The sequence below is a fragment of the Drosophila innubila genome (assembly GCF_004354385.1).
Source record: "Drosophila innubila isolate TH190305 chromosome 3L unlocalized genomic scaffold, UK_Dinn_1.0 0_D_3L, whole genome shotgun sequence".
Lineage (NCBI taxonomy): Eukaryota > Metazoa > Arthropoda > Insecta > Diptera > Drosophilidae > Drosophila > Drosophila innubila.
Genome location: NW_022995376.1, coordinates 6,533,705 through 6,555,396, shown reverse-complemented (window position 1 = coordinate 6,555,396; position 21,692 = coordinate 6,533,705). Strand labels below are relative to the sequence as shown.

Genomic DNA, 21,692 nt, shown 5'->3' with positions numbered 1-21,692 from the left:
ACAGCCAAATTTTTGAACATCTTTAACTTGAATGCTCGGTTTTTTAGCTGATCTTCCACTGATTCTTTTTCAAATAACAGACATTTTAAGGTTTTCTTTTAATGATCGCCTGCTTTTTAAATCTTCAGCTGATGCTCAACTGATCGTTTCCCCTATTTCATTTTTAAAACCATTTCTCTTATTTCCTAGGCAGATAATTTGTTTATTTTTGTCTACTGATCTCTCAAATTTTACTTTTCTAAGCTGATCTTCAATCGATCATTTCTATAGGACATTCCCAATTTTGATTAATCTAATGAATTTAGGTCGCTTTTCAGTTGGCCATCTCTACCGTTCAGAGGCTGAATGCCATTAGGCAAATTCGAAACACTCAAACCTATGCACGATGGAGCTGACTAACCTGGAAGATCTATTTCCCAGAAAATTCAATTACATACCTGTCGATAAATTTTTCAAGATTTTTATTCAAAATGTTTTTTCAATTTTTTTGTTTTTCATTTGTTTGTTTGTTTGTTTAACTCAAAAGGATACAACAATGCTAAACTTAAATTTCAACTCTCGTGTGCGCTTTTTGAGAAAAAGTGCAGAAATGGCCATAAAACTAGAAAATCAAAAAATAGTCATTAAAGTTGCCTAGGTGCAAATGAGTGGGACAGCGTCGGGTTGCCAGGGACTCGGAGGGTATGCATGGGACTCCGGCTGGACTTCGGCTAAATGGTTGCTTTATTGTGGGCGGGAGTTCTTCTTCTTCTCATCTTGAGGTTGTTCCTCTAACTGGAATCGGCACGAAACAGAAAACGACGCTTGCGTGCATCCATTCTTGACGTAGATTTGGCTTCGGATACGGAGGGAGTCTTTTCCTCCTCTGGTTTTGCCTCGACTTCTACTTTGCTGACTGTCACTGGCGATGTCTGCACCTTGGACATGTTGGGTTCCGCTGAAGAAATGCGCTTGTAAATGGGCAGTATGACTTCCTCCTGCTCGGATTCTTGGGCTGTCGCTGAATCTGATGTAGGTTCAGGCTGTGGCTCTGAGGCGGGTGCAGAGGCGATCTCTGAGGTGATCTCTGAGGCGGAAACTGAGGAGGGCTCTGAGGCGATCTCTGAAGCGATCTCTGAGGTGATCGCTGAGGTGATCGCTGAGGCAGGAACAGAAGCGATCTCTGAAGTGATCTCCGAGGCGGGAATCGAAGCGATCTCTGAGGTGATCTCTGAGGCGGGAGCTGCAGCGATCTCTGAGGTGATCTCCGAGGCGGGTTCTGACTCCAACTCTGCGATCGGAGCATTTTCTGGCTGCTGTTCCGTCTCTGTCTTAATGCTATTGCTCGGTATCAAAGCCATTGGAGCTGCTGCGCCTGGTGTGAGGATCAGTTCCATGGGCGTGAGCTGTTCATTCTTGGGATTCTGATCCAGACGCTCCTTGACAAGCTCCACAATGTCATCAATACTGATGGATGGCATATAGGCAGCTGTGGCCAGATTTGGCTCCTGAACTTGGTCAATTTCGACAGGTTTAATCTCCGACTCTGCTGTCAGCTCCTTAATGGCCTCTGACTGCGACTCCTTCTCTGTCTCCGGCGCTGAAAATACCTGCACGGGAATCTGATAATCGGCAGGCAAATGATTCAGCTGCATAATATTAAAAATGGGTGAATCCTGTTTCAATTTCAGCTGCGGTTTTGGCTCTGGTTCAGTCTCCAGCAGCTGCTCCTCAACGGAAGCATTCTTATCGATTATCTCAGGCTCTGGCAACTTGGCCTCCTCAATGGACACATTGTCCGCCTCCTGTTGCATCTCAGTTGCCGCTGGTTTGTCTTCGCTTTGTTCTGCTTGTGGCTGCTGCTCAATGGTCTCAGCCATGTCCATGGCAGCATTGGATATGTCAGTCTCAGTCTTCTCCTCATGCTTGCGTAGTGTGTTCAGAAAATCGGTGATCAGCTGCTCCGCCTCAGCAGCCATGACAGGATCTACGGGCTTAAAGCCACCAATGGATTCTTTGATTTCATTATTGCTGGCGCTGTTGTCGAGCATCTCTTCCACCAGAGGATTGGGCTGGGCCATTTCTGGTGTGGCTGGCAGGCTGACAGGTGCATCTGCTGGCTTAGCTGCCTCCATGGCTTCAATATTGTTTAAGGCTTCCTCATTGGAGCTGCTGCTCTCCACAATAGCTGGCTCAATGTGAGCGATTTCTAACTTTTGTGCCTCGTTTTCTGATTGCTCCTCGGTTTGCTCCGCTGGCTGTTCCTGTGGCTGCTTCTCTGACAGATTCTCTGACTGCTGCTCTGGCTGCTCCTCTAGCTGCTCCTGTGCCAGTTGCTGTGACTGTTCCTGTGCCTGCTCAATCTCTTGTGGCTTTTGCTCCAAGATCTCCTCAACTACAGCGGGAATCTCCTCAATGGCTTCAATGGGTTGCATTTCCTCCACTTCCACTTTCATTGGCGCATCTTGCTCAGCTGTTTCTTCTGCCTTTATTGACTCTGCCTCCACAACAGCCTCTGGTAGTGCTTCTTCTTTTTCAGGCTCTGCTATGGCCACAACATGCTCAGAAGCCTCTGCCGCTGGCTCCTCTACAATCTGCACAGGCACCTCCGGAGCTGCATCCACAAACATTGTCTGCAACTTCAAGGTGGGTTGTGGCTCACTCAGCTCCACTTGGATTTGGATTGCCTCAGTAACGGCGGCTTCACTCTCCTGTACAAGTTTGTTGGAGCTGTGCTTATTAAAGATTGCTGGACGTTTGCGTATGGAGTTGAAGAGTTCATTGCGCATGGGCGTGGCAGGGGCGGACACAGCTGGCTTGATGGCTTGTGGCCTCTCCTTGTTGGGCCTCACATTGAAACGCTGTGGCTTCACAGGCTTGGAAGCCAATTGGGCAACAACAACAGGTTCGGGTTCGGGTTCGGGTTCAGCTTCCTCTTCAGGTTCAACAACGGGAGCTGCTGTGGCGGGAACTGGCACTTTTCTTTGGGGTTTGTTGTATGTGACGGCAGGTTTACGACGATTTGGCTTTGGTTTGGGCTTCTGCACCTTGACAGGCTTCGCTGACTCCGGGACGGGCTCAGGAGCGGCAACTGCAGCGGGCTCAGCAGGCGCAGGCATCTCACTCTCCTCGGGCTGTGGCTTCTGCTGTTCAAGCTGCTCGCTCTCGGCAGCTGCTGGTTGCTTCTCCTCCTCAACGGGCAGACCAAAGTTGCCATTCAGTTCATAGTATCTGGAGCTGTCCGCACACTCGATGGTCATGTCCTCACGACGCATGCAAGTGAAAGATTCCTGCAGTAAACAACAGGTTAATATGCAATAGATTATTGCTAGCTTATTCAAATACCGGAAAAAATTAACTTTTTGAATGCATACAATTATGATGCAGAATCAAAATAGAGACTAAATAATGATCAAAATGATATTCCGCATGAAAATCGGTTAAGTTTTGGCACAGTTATGAGAGTTTGAAATTTTTGTATAAAATGTCAAGGGGTAGGTAAGATTTTGATGCAGAATCAAAATAGAGGCCAAATAATGATCAAAATGATATTCCGCATGAAAATCGGTTAAGTTTTGGCAAAGTAATGAGAGTTTGAAGTTTTGGATAAAGTGTCAAGGGGTAGGTAAGATTTTGATGCAGAATCAAAATAGAGGCCAAATAATGATCAAAATGATATTCCGCATGAAAATCGGTTAAGTTTTGGCAAAGTTATGAGATTTTAAAATAATTGATAAAGTGTAAAGGGGTAGGTATGGAAAAATATGACAGTGATGACCAAAATATCGAATTTTCTAAGTAATTAAGATTTTGATGCAGAATCAAAATAGAGACCAAATAGTGACCAAAATGATATTTCGCATAAGAATCGGTTAAGTTTTGGCAAAGTTATGAGAGTTTGAAGTTTTGGATAAAGTGTCAAGGGTAGGTATGGAAAAATATGACAGTGATGACCAAAATATCGAATTTTCTATAATTAAGATTTTGATGCAGAATCAAAATAGAGACCAAATAATGACCAAAATGATATTCCGCATGAAAATCGGTTAAGTTTTGGCAAAGTTATGAGAGTTTGAAGTTTTGGATAAAGTGTCAAGGGGTAGGTATGGAAAAATATGACAGTGATGACCAAAATATCGAATTTTCTAAGTAATTAAGATTTTGATGCAGAATCAAAATAGAGACCAAATAATGACCAAAATGATACTCGGCATGAAAATCGGTTAAGTTTTGGCAAAGTTATGAGAGTTTGAAGTTTTGGATAAAGTGTCAAGGGGTAGGTATGGAAAAATATGACAGTGATGACCAAAATATCGAATTTTCTAAGTAATTAAGATTTTGATGCAGAATCAAAATAGAGACCAAATAATGACCAAAATGATACTCGGCATGAAAATCGGTTAAGTTTTGGCAAAGTTATGAGTTTGAAGTTTTGGATAAAGTGTCAAGGGTAGGTATGGAAAAATATGACAGTGATGACCAAAATATCGAATTTTCTAAGTAATTAAGATTTTGATGCAGAATCAAAATAGAGACCAAATAATGACCAAAATGATATTTCGCATAAGAATCGGTTAAGTTTTGGCAAAGTTATGAGAGTTTGAAGTTTTGGATAAAGTGTCAAGGGGTAGGTATGGAAAAATATGACAGTGATGACCAAAATATCGAATTTTCTAAGTAATTAAGATTTTGATGCAGAATCAAAATAGAGACCAAATAATGACCAAAATGATATTCCGCATGAAAATCGGTTAAGTTTTGGCAAAGTTATGAGAGTTTGAAGTTTTGGATAAAGTGTCAAGGGGTATTTATGGAAAAATATGACAGTGATGACCAAAATATCGAATTTTCTATAATTAAGATTTTGATGCAGAATCAAAATAGAGACCAAATAATGACCAAAATGATACTCAGCATGAAAATCGGTTAAGTTTTGGCAAAGTTATGAGAGTTTGAAGTTTTGGATAAAGTGTCAAGGGTAGGTATGGAAAAATATGACAGTGATGACCAAAATATCGAATTTTCTAAGTAATTAAGATTTTGATGCAGAATCAAAATAGAGACCAAATAATGACCAAAATGATACTCGGCATGAAAATCGGTTAAGTTTTGGCAAAGTTATGAGAGTTTGAAGTTTTGGATAAAGTGTCAAGGGGTAGGTATGGAAAAATATGACAGTGATGACCAAAATATCGAATTTTCTGAGTAGTTAAGATTTTGATGCAGAATTAAAATAGAGGCCAAATAATGATCAAAATGATATTCCGCATGAAAATCGGTTAAGTTTTGGCAAAGTTATGAGAGCTTGAAGTTTTGGATAAGGTGTCAAGGGGTAGGCATGGAAAAATATGACAGTGATGACCAAAATATCGAATTTTCTAAGTAATTAAGATTTTGATGCAGAATCAAAATAGAGGCCAAATAATGATCAAAATGATATTCCGCATGAAAATCGGTTAAGTTTTGGCAAAGTTATGAGAGCTTGAAGTTTTTGGTAAAGTGTCAATTTTGATGTAGAATCAATTCAATTCGAGGGTCTATATTTCTATGTATTTTCCCATCACTAATTTGAGCTTACCTGGCTGAAGATCGTCTCCTCGGGGCAGATGAAGCTCCAACGGAATGTGTTCTCCTTGCCGTCGGCATAGGTAACTGGCAGACAGACATGGAAGATTTGGCAATCGTTCTCGACATCAGCATAATAGCCATAGGATTTGTTGGCACACGAAAAGCTGTCCGTGATGTCCGCCCTGATGGAGGTGGCATTGCTGGGCAGCGTCAATGTGCCCACTAGAGGAGCTGCTTCCGTTTCCGCTGCGTTGCCACTCGTCTGCATTTCAGTCTCCGCCTCGGATTCCTGCACAGCCATTACACTATCCTCGCGTGCCTTTATGGGCATATTCTTCCTCTGCAAAGGGGGAGAGAGAGAGATGTGAGTGGGTAGGGAATATAATAAGGTATTATGATTAGCCAGCGACGATTCAGCTAACGATCTACGTGCGACGCATGCGCAACACGAATTGAATCAAGGCACGTGAGGTGATTGCCACGACAGAGTGTCTATAAAGTAGCTCTAAGAGGGTAACCGAAAAAAAATTTCACTTGTGTTCTAGTTTTTGGCGTTAAGTGAAAACTGAATTACTCAACGTCCCCTATCCCCACCTATTGCTGCTTTTTTTCTGTGCACTTCGCACCTGGCAACTGGTTAACCTTTTTGGTCAACGCTGCAATTGAATTTGACTTTCGAATAGTTCGCTTGAATGTTATCACATCATATTTTTAACCATATCAATAAGCTATTTATTAACTTGAGACATGCATTTTAATTAGCTAACTATTGTTAATTTTTCTGTCTGCTTTCTGACCAGCAGAAATTTATTTTCTTTCGGGGAAATAAAGTAGTTGCAAGTGAATCGTTGGATTTTCTGGAAGCTTTTGGATATTATTAATAGCATAGACTGTTTTTAAATTTTAGTTCTACATAATTGATACATTTTTCTTTAACATAATTATGTTTTAATTTGCGCCCAATAAAAAATCTTCTTGCTTGTCAAATTAATAATATTATTACCTCAAAATTTCGTACATAATCTATACTGATAAGAAAAAATTTTTAGCTATGAAACAAAAATCTCAATTTTAATCTATTGTTCAAAAAATGATTCAAGAACCAAGATCTATTACTATTAAACTTTTGTGTATGTTCTATTTTTTAAAAGTATGCAAAGAGAAATCTATAATCAATTATTATTGTAATGTATTAATTTAACCTTTTTTACTTCCACTCTTATTTTAATATTTCGCGCTTTTTTTGCATTTTTCTTCATGCTTAGAATGTTTTTAAATATTCTTTCAATATTTTGCTTCAAATTTTTTTTCTTGCTTAAATTTTGATTATTCCGAAAGTATTAAAATATAATTTTGATGTCTTAATGTGATTCATTCCATTTGGAGTTTCATTGACAAGAACGTAGCCAATCTTGGAGTTGGAGAGTAAAGTCTACTCCTATCCAAAGCCGGCTAAATAGTTTGTCAGCCATAAAATGAAGTAGAGAACCTGCAGCTGTCTATAAATACCTTGGCTTGAGTCTTCTGCTGCAGTTAGCCGTTAAAAGGCTAAACGTTTGGCATACAAACTAAGCAAACTGCGTTAAGTCAGACGTATGCAAATGCCAGAAGAAGTAGAAGTTAAGGAACACACAGACGACGACACTTTGGGCTATATGAATGACTAACTCAATGAGGTAGTGTCATTAAAATTTCAGACTATGCCTTCACAAGGCAAACATTTCATTAACAGTTTTCCGTTGACTGTTTCGATTTCCGTTAGCAAACGGAAGTTGTCTGCAATTGCAAGCCAATCGAATCGAATAGAATCGAATAGAATAGAATCGATATTCATAACCCACCTGTTGGCCAACTGGACCCGCATTGCAGCAGGCGATCAAGAAGATCGTTACACAGATGTACTTCCACATGATGACGCTCTAGTTGCACAGATTGTTCAGTTATATATAGCTATATGGTTATCACTTGTATATCACGAGAACTGCTTGCTTCTATTTTTTATTCACACTTTAACTTAGTTTTAAATGCACATAGTAATCCTTTGGTGTGTTTATGTGTGTGTGTATTAATCCAATTGGTATCCAGGCGTATATATATATATTTTTGTCGATCTCAAGATCTGTCTCTATAGTCACCAAAGCTTGCACTCGCACACCTGTGAGGCACCGTTGGCTTTCAAATACGAACTGCGACCGACGTACCAATGTGACGCCCAATTTATATATTCTTCACTTTGATTTATTAAGAATGCAAAAGGTAGAGAAAATCCAACAAACGAAACCACACTCCACACACACAAGCACACATACAGACACACATTGTCACTTTACAGGTGCGTGCGGCAAAGAAATGTAGGCGACAACAACAAAAACAACAACAACGTTCGCACTCACAATCACAACTACAATTACAATGGCAAATGCTCACATTGTTGTTGTTGTTAGTTCGGCTTCTGCTGCGCAAACGTGACTTGGAATCCAGTGGAACTTAGTGGAACGCATTTGGTGGAACTTAAACGAATAAGCTGAGCGCCAAAATAAAGCAGTGCGCAAGCAGTTCAGTTGATCCTATTGGAAGTGAATTTGAACAGAAATGAAAGAGAAAGAAAGAACGTAGAAAGCATGAATGTAAAGTAAAGAAAATGTTAAGAAGTTATTAAAAGACAATTAAGGGATACAGAAATTAGATAATTAATATTAGTACAAGCAGAAAAATACGCTCTTTTCCTTTGTAATTCACAGACTCTATCTCAGTCACACTCTCTCTTCTCATCTCTTGTAGATTTAAGGAGTGTATTTACCAAGGCTAAGAAATATCATCAGCTGCCGCCTGCTTATTATGCCAGACATATTTTTAAGCCTTAATCTTTCCCGACCAGAAGATGAATCCCAACAGATGCATGTTACTTTGAAGCACCGCTATTTGTATTTCTGACAAGAGGGAGTTATGTATATTGCTAGCGCCAGGCAGCTATAAAAAATGTCTGTTAAAAAATCCAAAAACTAATTAATAAGAATAATAAAATGATTACTAGCTCGTATACCTTAATGGCAACTCACTATTTCCGATGCCATTGGCCTCTGTTAGCTTTCGCTTTTTGCTGTGTGTGCACTGTACGTGTTTTTGAAAGAACCGAGCAGAGGGAGAAGATAAAAGGGAGGTGCAAACCAACGTCAACCAAGAGCCAAAACAATATTAAATAAACTCGTTAAATTAGAAATTCATAATTGACGCGTAATACTTTGTACGTGTAGCCAAAGGCACAACTCGACCTATGCGAAATGGTAGCAAACCATTCTAAATTATTAATGCGCCTTAATAAGCGTCGCTTGTTTTGGGCTCTGTGTGAAAGCCACAACATGATGATATTTCGTTTGTTGCATAATCCTTTACCACTTCTCTTTTCTTCTCTCACTCTGTGCCCAAGCCAATGAACCCTAACGAAGCTCTTTTTTTATTTTTGGCCAACCTCAGATGTGTTTATTAGTTCTCTAAGTTCGGCTAAAGCTCCACTTGGTACACATAAAATTGCAATCTCACGTCTGGGACAATCTTTCGAGTGTAATCTGTTGGGAAGAGTGAGAGAGTCAGTAAGCAGACATGTTTATGGATAAACAATTTTCTTGGTAATCAGACTATCAACTATGCACATAAATATAAAGTTACTAGGAAGATTCCTTATTTTGGCTGAAGAGTTGAGCCAATAGTTAAGATCACTTATTTACTCCTGAATCATCAGACTGTTTTCATCAGCTTTCCAGAAATTAAGAAAATATACTTAATACTTTTTATAGTGCAAAAATTAATTAGCTAAACTAAATAATTCTGTACAGTGAAAATTATTTTGAATACAATTTTTAGAATAATTGATGTGAACCTTGTAAAGTAATACAATTTCATTAGACCTTTGGATATATTCTATTTATAAGAACATTTTTTTAGTTCTCTGAAAAATACATCGAATCGGAATATTAGCTCATAACTTTCAGGCAACTTGTTGGTATAAGATTTATGTTTGTACTACCATTAAGACCATCTTAGGGCCATACAGAAAATCCGCATATCATAACTTTATAAAAGTCTTGGTGATAATTTATATACTTAATAAAATATATATGTTTGGATAGTCAAGTTGTCATCTTTTTTAGAAGCTACAGACAATTCAATGCCTGCACCTTCTCTGTAAAGATATAATACTTTACTATATACCGAACATGGTATATGGGCAGCTAAATTGCTGTTAAGTAGTTGTAATATCTTTGAGTCTGTTCATTAAAATGCCAACATGAATATTTTGCGCACTTAGCAACAATGAAGTTAAGCTGCACTTTTGGCTGAGACACAGAAGGAACACAGTACAGACAAACAAGCAGACGGACAGAGTGTAAAACGTGCAAAGATAAAGCGATTGACAAGAGGGTGACGTGTTAAACAGAAATTCTATATAAAGTAAGTTTTGCTGGGGCTGGCAAAAACATGACTTGAATTATGATAATGAAATTATGAATAGGATGGAAGAGGCAGATTACAGAGAGTGTAAGGGGATACAGATGGTTAGCTCCCTGTAGTGCCCGGCATGGTCATTATTAAAAATGCGTAGAAATTGCAGACTTAATTTTAGACTTTGTCTTTGACTTTTTCTTTTCTTTTCATTTCTTTTTTTTTTTATTTTAATTTAATTTTTTTTTTTGTGGATTTTCTTATTGTATTTTAATGCAATGGGAAACACGTGTGACTTTCTAAAATGCAAATCAAAGTGCAATGGAAATATCATGAGCACTTTTCAAATTTTAAAATGTCCCATTCGCTGGACACACGTGGGCGTAGATCAGCCCCCTGCCATGAAGACCATTGGAGACCATGGAGAATGTGTTGTGCAGTGCGTATACGTGATGCAGTGACACTTTCTAGTGCAGCACTTAAATTAATTAAATGTAGATATCATTGCTGCTGTCGTTGTTGTTGTCGTGTGGCGATCACATCAAATGGCTCAACTGACAGCCGCACGTCGCCGCCTGTCGTTTAGAAGAGCAACAGCAACAAACGCGCTTAGAAATTATTTGTATCTACTGTTTTTGCTCATACTTGACCTGCGTACGTGGCGCGAGTCAAAAACTTCCTTTGGGTTCTGTTTGAATATCATTTTTGCCTTTTTTTTTTGGCAAACCACATCACGTTGCTCCACTGAGGCGCTGAATGCACCGTTATTTCACCGACATCCACTGGGGAGATTCGCCAAACAAATTTTGCAGCAAGAATTTCAATTGTTTTTTTGGCTAGGGAAGTGGAAGAGGGGGATTCGAGAACATATTGAAGATCGTATCTGCATGATATATGACCATTGACCACACCCACTCAAGACAAGAGAGTACTGTCACCACCGCCCACCAATTGGGTTTAGAAAGTGCTGAAATATATAAAAAAAAAAAAATAAACTAAACTATTTCTCCCTACGATGATCATCAATTACATATGTGGCACACGTTTACAGACACCTCCGAATGCGAGGCTCCCACACACTTGGGCTGAGGGAACAATCGAATTTTTATAGCCAATTTCATTGATTTTAATTTTGCTAATGATAAGCATTTCTTTGCACGAACCCCAGAAGAAACATAGCTTTGATTGCTGCCTTTTGATAAGAGGCATGTTGCGGCATGTCAATTCGCTTTTCTTTCGATTGCCCCCGCATGTTGCATGTTAATGGGGCAACTTTTCTTTCAATTAGTGCACTGCGATGTGCTTTAAACAAGGTCAATATCAATATAAGTGGCAACTAAACGTGTCAGAATGCATGTGAAGTGTTGTGTGGTTTCGACTGGACCTTTGCTCACTTTCTTTTTGCCAGAGTATTGGCCCATGGGGGTCGACATCAATCAACATTTGACTCTACATCACAATCACAATCAATCAATTTTGGTGTAGACAATTTATTAGCCATAAATTGGCTATCTTTCAGCTTGTTTTGACGTTTGTCAAACACAATACTTAATTGCTTACTACAATTATTGGCAAACATTTTGTCAGCCCCCAAAAAAAAATGCTTATGCTCAAAATTCACAACACGCGTTGCGCATGCGCAAATTGTCGAGACACTGAGAGACAAAAAGAGACACGGCGGAGACACGTTGGGACTCTGGAGACACCCATTTGAGTTTTGTCTAGCACATTTATGGGAGCACGTCGCACCTATTTGGTATTACGGAGCAGTTCCATCGCCCAGAATTGGGCCACAAATTAGAATCAAATGCACGGCCACATGGGTGAAATTTCGAAATTCCACATAGAATTGACCGCATTCTGTAATTATTCGCTGAGACCTCTGTTTTTTGCGAGTGTTTATTCTAAACTTTTTCCAGACACCAAAGGAAGTGAAACCGATAAAATATCTGCTCAGAATACTTAAAACTTGCTGAAATTCCCAAAACTTTATTAAAATGAAGCAATAAAAGAATCTTTTTGAATCTTTTGTTTTTTAAGAAAAGATTACCAACTATTTTATTCAAATAAAAGACAATGGATTATAGTTCTTGAAGAATTTTATATGGATCATAATATATAGCATACGAGCACAATAAATAATTTAAATAAATAACTTAAGGCTATACGAAAAATTATAACAATTGCGTTAAGATTTTTCGAGCTTTGAACTAAGATTAGGATAAAGGTTAAAACATTGTACTAAAGTCGAATAAATTTCTACTAAGGCGGGGTTACAGCTAAAATTGTTTATCTGGCATTTGTGCTAAAATTAATTTCGAATAACTAGGACTATATGGGGGATTATTTAATAATCAGCGTCATAATACGATGTAAGATTAAGTCAAATAAATACGATATAAATTACGATATTAAATAGATTTATGCAGAATGCTCCATGAGGCACATTCACTGCCATTGATTACGATAGGCCAGATAATGGGCATCTTGGGGCTGATCCCGCTGCAATTGAGGCCTCACTTGATAGCTGTCCGTAGATGAATCCGTATCCTCGATGGAGGGATCGGTTTGGAGTGAACGCTTCCAGTAGCTACCCTGTTCGTTCCAATCCTCGCCATGGTCTTCATAATGGTGCTGATGATGAGCATGTTCGACATAGACAACCTAGTTAGAAATGATTCAAATACGGCGTGAAGTGAGAAACACCACAGGAAATACCAAAGAGCCCAAAGTGTAAGAGCTGTGTGGGTAAACATGGACATGATTTGGGATTCTTGGCTGTACGATTATATGTGTGTTGTTGTATCATATGAATGAGTGTGTTTGTGAGAGAGGGGGACAATATGTTGCTTTTCGTATCTCATTTGCAGGACCAAATTGTAGGGTGGGTAGGGGTAGCTGACCTGAGGCGGAAGACACGCCCATACTTACACATTGTGGGTTACATTTTGGATACGCTACGTTTTGTATTTTGACTGATATTAGTTTATGGGGTTTTCATTTATTTTGTCAATTTTTCGAATTTTTGTTCTTGTTAATTGCTGTAGCTGTCCAAAATTTTACCATATCTGAAACCAAAGAGGTCTGAATATGTTAGCATATGGAACATTTTGAGGTCTGTAATTTTGTGGAACTGTTGTGGAGAAATTGTAAAACGGAAACCGCAGCTTGGAGTGCAACAATTAGAGCTTCTGTATCTGTGTATCTGTATATACATAAAAAATTACTTGGAGAGAGTTTTAGAGTAGGGTGAGTAAAAAAGTAGAAAGACAGAGAGAGAACGAGAGTAAGATGGCAAAGTTGTACTGCCAAAAAATTTGATATACTTAAGATTAGTATAAAATTTTATATAACTGGAAAGGGTGCAGAAGATTCATTTAGAACAAGAAACATTGGTCTCATAACCGGAACAAGTTGTTCGTGTGTGTTCCAGAACAAAAACAAAAAACACATTAGCTTTAACATGAACATGTCGCCCATTGGGTGCCTCTCAACTTACCTTGGCAGGTGTACCGCCTCGTTTGACATCTATCCAGAAACGGGCAATGTTAATGAGCAATCCAATCAGAGCTATGGCAAAGAACTTGATTTGCAAATGAGCACCCAGTATCTTCAGCAGCAATTCAATCTTGGCCTTTATCACGCTTCCAATGATCGCAAGTTTAGCGATAGCCTTCTTCTTCTTCTTCTTCTTACCGCGGGTAACTGTGAATCAAGTTGGATCGATTAGTTTATGCTAGACGCACAGATTCACTTATAGATTAACAGACATAACAAAAACTATTAAAAAAGTAAATTTTTTCAACGATATTTATCTCTTGGGAGGGTGGTGTTTGTTAGTATGAACTGCAGTGCGCGTAAGTGCGTTAACGGTAACGTAACGATAACGATAACACAACAAGCATTCGAGGCAAACAAGCAGGCAATTGTATATACAAAATATCACTTATCACTAAGGGCAAATAATTTATGCACATCTGCAGCAACATTTCTCATTTTATATTTTAAAAATTTCAAATTAATAAAATTTTAATTTGAGTTTAACTGCGCATAAATTATTTAAGCATTTAATTCTAGCTTGCGAGTAACGATTTGAATTTTTAACCTGCATGCTGAACTGCTTCGACACGCGCAAAACCGACACCAGTGTAAACTGCTTGCTCAAGCAGTTGTAAACGCTGTACATGCTAAGTAGCTGACTGCTACAACATGCGCAAGTTGCAAGTAAGCTAAACAAGTTTATAAGCAATTTTTTAAAAATAACTGAACAGTAAGTACTCTTGCAGAGCGTATAAAATTAAATAAATAAATTTAAAAATGAGATAAAAAAAAATTAAGTATACGTTCTGTATAACATTGTAGAACTATCGGACTGTTTGAAATTTCTTTAATAAGGTCTGCAAGAGCAGTAGATTTTCGGCATGCCGAAATGTTAATTTTTATAAAAGCTAGTTTATACAATCTAATACTATGGATAGACAGGCACTAAGTTGTGCTTAGGAAATGGTGCGCTAAATTCATTGAAAACCACACGCAGCAAACAACACACACCTCCGTTACTTCTACCATAATTTGTTGGGAATTTATGCTTGCGTATTCCTCCGCCGACTCCGCTGCTGACCAGCTCGTCCAGCAGTCCGAGACCCAGGGGATCGTCCGCCTCGTGATCGTGCACCAGCGCTGTCGCGTGTTGACCCTTCTTCTTCCTTCTGCCACGCTTCTGCTTCCGCTTGAAGGGCTTGCCACCGCCATGTCCACCACCTCCGCCGTGACTAACAATTGATGAGCCACTTTCATGTCCGGAATCCACTTCGTGGTGCTCTGGCGCTGCCTGCACCACCACCAATGTGGCTGGCTGTTGTTGTTGGCCCTTCTTCTTCTTCTTCTTATTCTTGTTCTTCTTGCGCTTGCCACCGCCACCGGGTTTCTTCACAGCTCCCGGCGCATCTGACTCGCCCTCCTCTAGTTCTATGAACTCTACAGCACCTGATGCATTCTCAGTATCGGTGCTGAAAACGGAACTTTTCACATCATCGTCGGTTGCTTCAACATTGGCCGGCGACACAATTGAAACACTTTCATTTTCCTGCTCATCCTCCGTTTCATCCTCCTCAGCGTCGCTTGTGTCCTCATCTCCGCTAGCCGAAGCGTCTGTTTCCTCCTCCTCCTCACCGTTCTCCTCGCTGTCTGCGGCATCTGTTTCCCCCTCCGCCTCCGCCTCCGCTTCCGTCTCATCATCATAGTCGGCATTTTCACTATCATCGGACGTTGCTTTCGGTGCCTGCAGATACTCATATTCACGACCAAGGAAACTGAGCAACAGAAGAATAAACGAAACAGAAACAGAAATGGAAAGATATAAGAAACCGGATCTGACTGCCAAAGGCACTCCAAATGTTGGTCAGTTACCCGTCCATGGTCTCGGCCAAATACTCCTTCATATATTTGGTGCCAATCTCGATTTTCTTCAGCAATGTTGATGGTTTCTCACCAATGGGCAACTCAGAGGCGCTGTAGCCGCGCTTCTCGATCGTCGCATTCAGCTGTCGATCTGCTTCAACTGTGCCGAAAAATAAATAAAGTACATAAATATTTAAAATAATTTTCAATTGTCCACTTTAATTGATTGACAAAAATGCAGAAGCCAAAAAAAACATATATAGATGTTTTCAATATTATTTATAGCTGGCTTTCAGATTACTTCTGCTTACATTTAAATATTATATGGGAAAGGAACTAATTTCAAGAAAATACATTTTTTAACCAATTTTAAATTGTCAATTTTAGTGACTAAAGAAAATGCATAAAGATATTTGCAATACTATTTATAGCTGGCTTACAGATTACTTCTGCTTACATAAAAATTTTTTGTTTTAGAAAAGGAATTAAAATAAAGCAAATACATAAAATGTATGAAGTTTTCAATTGCCAATTTTAACTCGCTGAACAAAATTTAAAAGCAAAAAAAAAATGTATATAAAGATCTTTGCAATATTATTTATAGCTGACTTACGGCTTACTTTTGCTTACACAAAAATATTAAACTTTATGTTTAATTGCTCGTAAAAAGCAAATGCACATGCAAATTTCACTCGCTTTGATTTTCACCTGAGTGCATAAATCACAGTCAAGTGAGAGATCAAGGGGAGGAAAGAGAGAAAAAAGCTTTTGCCTTGTTAATTATGAGTTGACAGTTAAACGTTCATTTGCAGCCAATTAACACATCTTTCACTTGAATGTGAAGATGGCTCACAACTTGCAACACACGATTCCCAATTCGCTCACCTTTCAACTTTTGCCATTGCAGCGAGAGTTCAGCATCCCAGACATCCAAAATTCTCGCAGAACGTTGACGGGCACAAGTCCAGGGCTCAGCACGTATGGAACACAACGCCAGATCCAGATATGGCGAGATTTCTGCAAAAGAAATATACAATGATAGAAAAAATGATGTTTATTTTATTTATTTTTTTTATGGATTTCTTTTTTTTATTTCTAAGAATTAAAAAAACTTTTTATTTAATTTTATTTTATTACTGACTCTTCTCATAAGTATGGCACTCAGTGGGGTTCGAACCCAGGCCTTCGAACTGAAAAATGTTATGTCTGCAGCAGGTCGACAACTCTGATCAATAAGCCACCGGACTTACAACAAAAATGCCATTTTTATTTGAAGTATTTTTTTTCTTTGCTTTTACTATATTCCTATTAATTTTGACATGTCAGTAGGCTTCTAGTTAGAGTAAAATTTATTATATTTAATTTTAAAACGTTTTCGGAATAAATCAAATACGGCTATATTTATGTTTACTATTCGTTTTTTCTATAAGTGTAGAAAAAGTTAAACCAGATTGCCACCAAAAAGACTGATGCTGCCACATAAGGCTTAACGCACAGCGGAATTTGGTCTAATTTTTGGTTTTAGTATGTGGCAGCCGCAGCTTTTCCAATTGTAAATATTTGAGTGAAAGTACGCACAAAAGCTGACCACTGGACAGCACCACAACAACAACAACAAGCAGCAACACTGATAACACCTTGTGTGGCAGCTGCGTCTTGCATTGGCGATCATCTATAGTAATGCTTGCCACTTGCAGCATTGTCAGCGGCACATGCCATGCTTATTGTCTGTGGTTTCTAATGACCAGTCACAACCACTCTATGGTGGTGCAAGTGGTGCCATTGAACAACAATCAACAATCAAGTGAAAATGCGCCAAGACTTACAATTAATCAGACTCACATTAATTGCAGCTACTGGCAAATAATTAAATGAATTAATTCTTTTACTTAAATTAAAATGCACTTGCAACATTGCAACTTTTTAAGTTTCAAATTGAGCAATTATTGTGATTAACTGTCGCCTGATTACCTTTTTTTTTTTAATTATAAAAGGCATATGTTGCATGTATCTTGCTTGTTTGCAGCTGCAACATCTTTGTGCAAATTTACTTTCAATGAGCTGCATGTACTTTGACCCAAACGGCAGCTAATAGTGTCATTTTGTGAGACATTCAATGCCAAGTGAAAGCTGTCCTCATGCATCGTGCAACGTGCAACTAGGATGCAACATTCGACATTTTGGGCTTGTGAGAAATTGTTTGTTTGTTTGTTACCTCTGCCGTTTGTCGTGGTGACATTTAACAGATAAAAATCCTTGTCTGCAAGCCCACGCCGACTTGCAACCTTGTGGCAAGCAGCGTCAGCATATTTTTTTTTGGGTATTTGTTTTTGGGCTTTGTTTTTTCGATGGGTGAACATCTTGTTTTTTGGACTGCCCGTGGATCTTTTCACTTTCCAGGGCGTGCGATCAATGCTAATGTTACCTCCCCACCCCTTAATTCCCTCCGGTCTCTTGCCCTTACCCCTGTCCCTTAACTAAAATGACAATGCCCATGCGCTGGGCTCAAGCTACTTAATTTCATTTACAATTTGAACTTTCACTGCAATTGAAATTTATGCGTGGCCTCATCGTTATTATTAAGGCATTGTAAAGAGTCGTATAGAGGGGAAAAATAAAGGAGGGGGTGGGCGTGGTCAATGCAAACTGAACTTGATGATGGGTGACGCGTTTATTTGCATGCCTCTCAAAAAGAATGGCTCATTGACTGCATGTAAAGCTGCTCAAACTGTAAACTGCTGCTGCGGCTCTTAACCATTTGGGCCAACAAACATAACTGTCCAGCCATATTGCCATAAATCTCAATCTATAAGCCAACCTATAGCCAATGGCTAACCATAACAGTAGCTCATAAAATATTAGCATAATCACTTGAAATTCTTAATTCAAACAGATGAAGTTGTAACGTTAAATTTCATGCATATCTGAAAGTGAAATACGAGACAACTAAATAAATAATGCACTATGATTACTCCAAGATCAATGTATTTAGTTAGCCTGCTTAGTTTTTCAGTTTTTCTATTGTTTTTGAAAAATGTGAATAATTCATGATTTGATTTTCACTTCATTCAATTCAAATCTGTGCTATGCTTGGTCTTTTCTTTATATTCAATTTCCAGTTTGTAGAATTCTTTAGAAAGAATTTAACAACGTAGAAATAGAAACTTGTCCCCCAGAAACATGCTTCACCTAACCGTTACTTTGTGTGTGCTTTGTTGTTGCGACTAGAAAAAAAAAAAAAAATAAAGAAGAAATAAAAACAAGCTCAATAAACTTTCACTGGTTTCGATACATGACTTGAAGACACCCGCAAAACAACAACAACAGTGACAACGTACGGTGGAAGATCTACGCAAATCGTAGACATTTTGAGGTCTGGAAATGCTCTGGAAAGACACAGACACAAAGACAGTCAATGTCACTTAATCCACAAACAGCCTACACGCAAATCAACTGACAGTCATCAGAGTTGTGGCAAGAAAGAGGAGCATTGACCAAACGTGGCAAGCTGGGATGCCAAACATGCTTCAGTTGCAATTAAAAAATGAAATTTGATTTCATTTCGTGGAAAAACTTCAGTTTTTTCCATTTATTATTATTTTTGCGCTGAAAAAATGTCGCTTGGCAATCGGACATGAACGCAATTTTGTTTTCAGTTTTCACAAGTATCCAAACAGCTAACCAAAACCAGACGATGTGTAGCCACATTTACACACACTCACACACACTCGTTTATAACCCAATTGTGCGCATTTTTCAAGTTGTTTTTGGTGTCGTCTCCCAACAAAACTGTGCCGACTCCACTTAATTGTGGACAAGCGAATCTGACACCATACTCCATATCAAAACTTGACTAAGATATCAAAATTGTGGTCATTTTGTTGTTTACATTTCGCAGATGTTGTTGTTGCTACTGGTTCCATTGCTATTGTTGTTTAATGCTCTTTTAAAGCTCAGGTATATTCACTGATAAACTAAAGAAATTTTTAAAGAAAATGTATAAAGAAGATTTTTAAGAATTTAAAGCGTAGCTTATAATTTATTTAAGTAGGTTATTAAACCATTATTATATTCTATTATTAATAGGCTTATTTATTTAATTTTTTTCAATAGAAGAAATATTTTAATTAATTGCTTTTCATTTTATGCTGTTGCTAATAAACCAAAGAAATTTCATAAAGAGTTCAGAGATTTATAAAGACTTTATAGTATTTAAAGCTTAACAAAAAATGCGCTTATAATTTATTTAAGTAGGTTATTTAACCATTATTATATTCTATTATTAATAGGCTTATTTATTTAATCTTTTCAATCGATGCAAATTAAAGTCACAAAATGAGCTTTGATATTAATCCGCCTATTATTCATCTTCATATTCAAATTTATTGTTCTTTTTAATTCATAAAATTCTCAGCTTAAATAAAAAAAGGTTTTTATCGTATTAATTTATATAGTTTAATTTCCTAACGGTTTTCTTCAGGCTCAAACAATAATAAAACCTTTTAACTAAAACTGTTCTTTGACACAATATTCCCCAACTTGATTCTCATTTGTTAAGCTCTTAATTAAGTTAGTCTTTCAAGACCTCTAACTGTTCAACAAAATGAAGCTGAAGCAAATACCAATCTACGGATATTTCTGTATTTACAAGCGTATCTAAACTTCGTTCTATTAAACACTTTTCAGTTCATGTTTTTTATGTGCGTTGTCTTTTAACTGCGTGTTCCTTAATGACTCGACATTATGTACAGTTGCCCTTCCATTCTACTCCCTCTCTCTCTCTCTTCCTTCCCAAACTGCAAATCTGGCAACCTGCGTTAATAATCTGTCTGTGTTTAACGCTCAACAAGTTCTGGTTTAGTCATAAGCACTCATATGTGACCCATATTACCAATGAGTTGAGTTTTGTGGCACCTTCGCAACAAGTGCAGGCAACCGGCTAATTGCTCGACTTGCACATCAGAACAGAACAGAACAGCACTAAAAAGAACTAAAAGAATGATAGACAATATGGAAAAGTGTTGCCGGTTTTTTGCCATGATCGCATAACGTAAGAGAGCATGTCACCTGCTCTAAAAAAAAAAAAAGGCCCGAACCCTCTTAAACATATTCTTGTTCTGCTGCGTTAGTCATGCAAGTCAACGTTAATTAGTGGCATTGAGTTGTCTTTGAATTGGTGTCGCCTGACAGCTGTCAATTGCCACATCAAGCGATATCTGTGGATCTGCCCAAGAGAGTAGGAAAGTAAGAGAGATAGAGAGCAAAACATACTCTCTCTAGTAGCAGTCGACTATGATATAATGGCAAATAAATTTTAAATGCGCTCTCACATTCAACTTAATGAGCCAAAATTTCACTGCAATAAAATAAATGCTTTTTTGATTATATTTTTTTGTATTTTGTTTTTTTGTTTTGTTTAAGGTTTGTTTCTTGGCCTTTGTTTACACATTACATATATGAAATGCCAAAAAGAAATTGTACAATGAGCCGCTGAGTTATGAAAATTGGGCACAAAAGTTGATATAAAAAAAAAAATAAATTTATATACTTATATAATTAAATCTAAGAAATTAAACCTAAATTTTAGTAATAATAATTTTTTTTTATTTTATTTTTTTTTTAATTAGTTATATAATTGCATCTTAGAAATTAATCCCAAATTACAATATACACGTAGTTATAGCCAGAGCGGCCAAGTTCTTCTTTTATATATATATACATATAAATGTCTGCATTTATTTGTTCATCCAAATGAGTACTTACGATTTATTTGTCGGGCAACCGATGGCGTCGCTGGCTTTGCTGCCACAACTGGTGACCAGGCAGCTGAGGAGGCAGGTGCAGCAGGGACGGCAGTTGCAGCCAGGCTCCAGGCATGCGTCAATGTGAATGACATGAGCAAACAGAGCAACAGTTGCCCAGCGCCTGCTAAGGAACGCTGCCAATCCATATTTAGTCAGGCAGACTAACTAACGCACAGTTGCAATTGCAAAGAAACAGTGATGGATAAAAATGCCGTTAAATCTTGCAGAACGGCTACAACAAAGTCGATTCACTGTTTGATTTACACTTATCTACACGCAACAGAAACAACAGATCTCTGTGCCATTTTTACACACTTTTGTCTTTGTTCAAAGAAGTCACTAAAAATTGTTCAATTAAAGCACTTGAAAATATTTTAAATCATCTGTCCCGACGCGTCACACAATTCACCACAATTGATCAGGAAACTCAACTAACTCTATTGTCTGTTAGCGCGATCTTAACACGACCAAGTTCAAGGTAAGATTGAGCCATGACGCGCA

General features: G+C 38.2%; 2 protein-coding genes across 2 annotated transcripts; both read right to left on the bottom strand.

The window, feature by feature from the left end:
- Positions 1-444: 444 nt before the first annotated feature.
- On the bottom strand, positions 445-7,475 carry LOC117787559 (titin homolog). The gene is made up of 4 exons (XM_034626108.1): positions 7,389-7,475; positions 5,558-5,887; positions 1,848-3,269; positions 445-1,775 (listed from the first exon to the last, which is right to left on the bottom strand). The coding sequence occupies exons 1-4, from the start codon at positions 7,455-7,457 to the stop codon at positions 771-773; spliced, it is 2,826 nt and encodes a 941-aa protein (XP_034481999.1). The 5' UTR covers positions 7,458-7,475; the 3' UTR covers positions 445-770.
- A 4,844-nt stretch (positions 7,476-12,319) lies between these two features.
- On the bottom strand, positions 12,320-21,644 carry LOC117787445. Its single transcript, XM_034625975.1, has 6 exons — positions 21,151-21,644; positions 16,273-16,404; positions 15,397-15,547; positions 14,539-15,299; positions 13,487-13,692; positions 12,320-12,651 (listed from the first exon to the last, which is right to left on the bottom strand). The coding sequence occupies exons 1-6, from the start codon at positions 21,335-21,337 to the stop codon at positions 12,436-12,438; spliced, it is 1,653 nt and encodes a 550-aa protein (XP_034481866.1). The 5' UTR covers positions 21,338-21,644; the 3' UTR covers positions 12,320-12,435.
- Between the last annotated feature and the right edge of the window lie 48 nt (positions 21,645-21,692).